We start from the raw sequence: 1,870 nt of genomic DNA, 5'->3' as shown, positions 1-1,870 counted from the left end.
GGGGGAGTCCCCACCCCGGGAGGGGTTTCAGAGCCGTGTGGATGTGGGGCTCAGGGACATGGTCAGTGGGGGCTGGGCAGTGCTGGGGTAACGGTTGGACTTGATTGTCTTAAAGGTTTTTTCCAATCTAAATGATTCCATGATTCCTGAGGGTGTAAGAGCTGGAGGCAGCCTGAGGCCACTCACCAGGGACTTCTCCTCCTGCCGCAGCCACTGGTAGTCCTCCACCCTCTCCTTCTGCTGCTTGTCCGCCCCTGCCGCATCTTGAGCCTCTCCATTTCCCAGAGTTTCTGTGCCTCCTCCCTGCTGCTGGGACGGAGGAAATCTTCCTCCTGGTGTGCAGAGCCAGGGTTTCAGGGGGAGCCTCAGGAGCCAGAGCCCACCCCCCAATTTTGGCATGGGAGCCAGAGCCCCATTCCACGCATGCAAGCCATGCGCCAGACCCCAACAGCATGAACCCAAGAATGGAATTTGGGGAGCACTTGGGTCTCCAGCAGGAAGAGGAAACCACCAGCTGGCCCCAGATCTCCCACCACCATCCCAGCACTTTCCATGGGTGGCGTGCACGGGCCGGTTTGGGGAGCAGCTCACCGTACCCATGGTGCAGCCACGCTTGGCACCACAGCCGTCCGGGCACACCAGGCAGAGTATCTCAGGCTGTGCCCCAACACTCAGCTCCGATTTTGGGGACAGAGTAACCAAGCTCAGCCTGCAAACCACCACTGGAATTCCGGTGACAACACCGAGAGCGAGGAGCTGACCCAAAGCCCTGAGGAGCAGCGATCACCCATCCTCCACCCGTTTTTGGGGATGCCGTGCCAGTCGCTAATCTCACGCAAATGCGCTGTGCATGAGACACCCCGGAGCCTTCCATGGGCTCAATCCCTCCAGCCCACAAACAGCGCCCACGGGGTGACGGCAAGGTTTGGCTTTCCCACAGCCAGCTTGGGAGCAACACTGAGCTCACAGCATCGGCAGCAGCAGCACAGAGCAGAGCGTGGTGCAGCAAGCATCCCTCCCCCTGAGCCATCGCCTCCTACAACATCCCCGGCATGCTTGGGATGAAGCCACCCAGGGACCGGGGTATCCTCTGGATGCCGTGGGATGCAGGAATCCTTTCTCTTACCCTCATGCTGTGGCGCTTGAAGACGTTGTGGCGGTTGAGCGGCGGGGTGTGCAGGGAGTTGGCCGGAGACTGGTACTCGATGGGGCTGGTGAGCGTGGGTGAGCTGGCACACAGACCCTCGGGCACCTGCGGGGGGGCCGGGGGGGTAGGCAGCGGGACGGCGCGCGCACAAAACAAGGCCATGGCGAGGTTAGTGCAGACAGACGGACGGATGGAGCAGACAACGCGAGGGAGAGCGGCTTTCGCACCAGGAGCAGCTTCTGCCCCCATCCCCATCCATGGGGCAGGAACGGGACCTTCCTCCCTACTCGGCTCTACCTGGCCCTGAGCGTGAGCTTGAGACCTCCCATGCTGCTGCCTGGACTCCTGCCCAGCCCCAAAACAGCACCCAAAATAGTGGCTCTTGAGAGTTTCACCCTGATGCCGCAAGGACCAGCACCGGTCCTTGCAGAGGGGGTGCCCTGTGCCCCCGCAGGGCAACCAAACAGCCCCCGGTCACAGTAGGGAGCTGCGAACCCCCTCTCCCCCCAGCCGTGCATGCAAACTGGCTGGTGACAAGCATGCAAACTGCCCCTCCTGGGGTGAAAGCCTCTCTGCCAGCTCCGAGGGACACACAAAACACGGGGGGGACACAGGGCAGGGCAGGGCTGAGCCCTGAGCGGTGCGGTGTCCTGATGGCAAGGAGGCGGGAGGCACTTGGGGATGGTGGGAGGCATCTCAGCGCACCCAAAGACACAAGCCACT

General features: G+C 62.2%; 1 protein-coding gene across 1 annotated transcript in view; it reads right to left on the bottom strand.

The window, feature by feature from the left end:
• PTK2B (protein tyrosine kinase 2 beta) overlaps positions 1–1,870 on the bottom strand; it is a gene marked incomplete at its 5' end in the record, with an annotated part of 9,075 nt that overhangs the window by 3,812 nt on the left and 3,393 nt on the right. Inside the window, 3 exon segments of the mRNA XM_010150674.1 lie at positions 187–254; positions 257–332; positions 1,127–1,252. Of these exon segments, the coding sequence (XP_010148976.1) occupies positions 187–254; positions 257–332; positions 1,127–1,252 (270 nt within the window).

This window comes from Eurypyga helias, unplaced genomic scaffold, assembly GCF_000690775.1.
Source record: "Eurypyga helias isolate BGI_N326 unplaced genomic scaffold, ASM69077v1 scaffold21064, whole genome shotgun sequence".
Lineage (NCBI taxonomy): Eukaryota > Metazoa > Chordata > Aves > Eurypygiformes > Eurypygidae > Eurypyga > Eurypyga helias.
The sequence above is the reverse complement of the archived record's forward strand: the minus strand, read 5'-3'. Positions and strand labels throughout refer to the sequence as shown.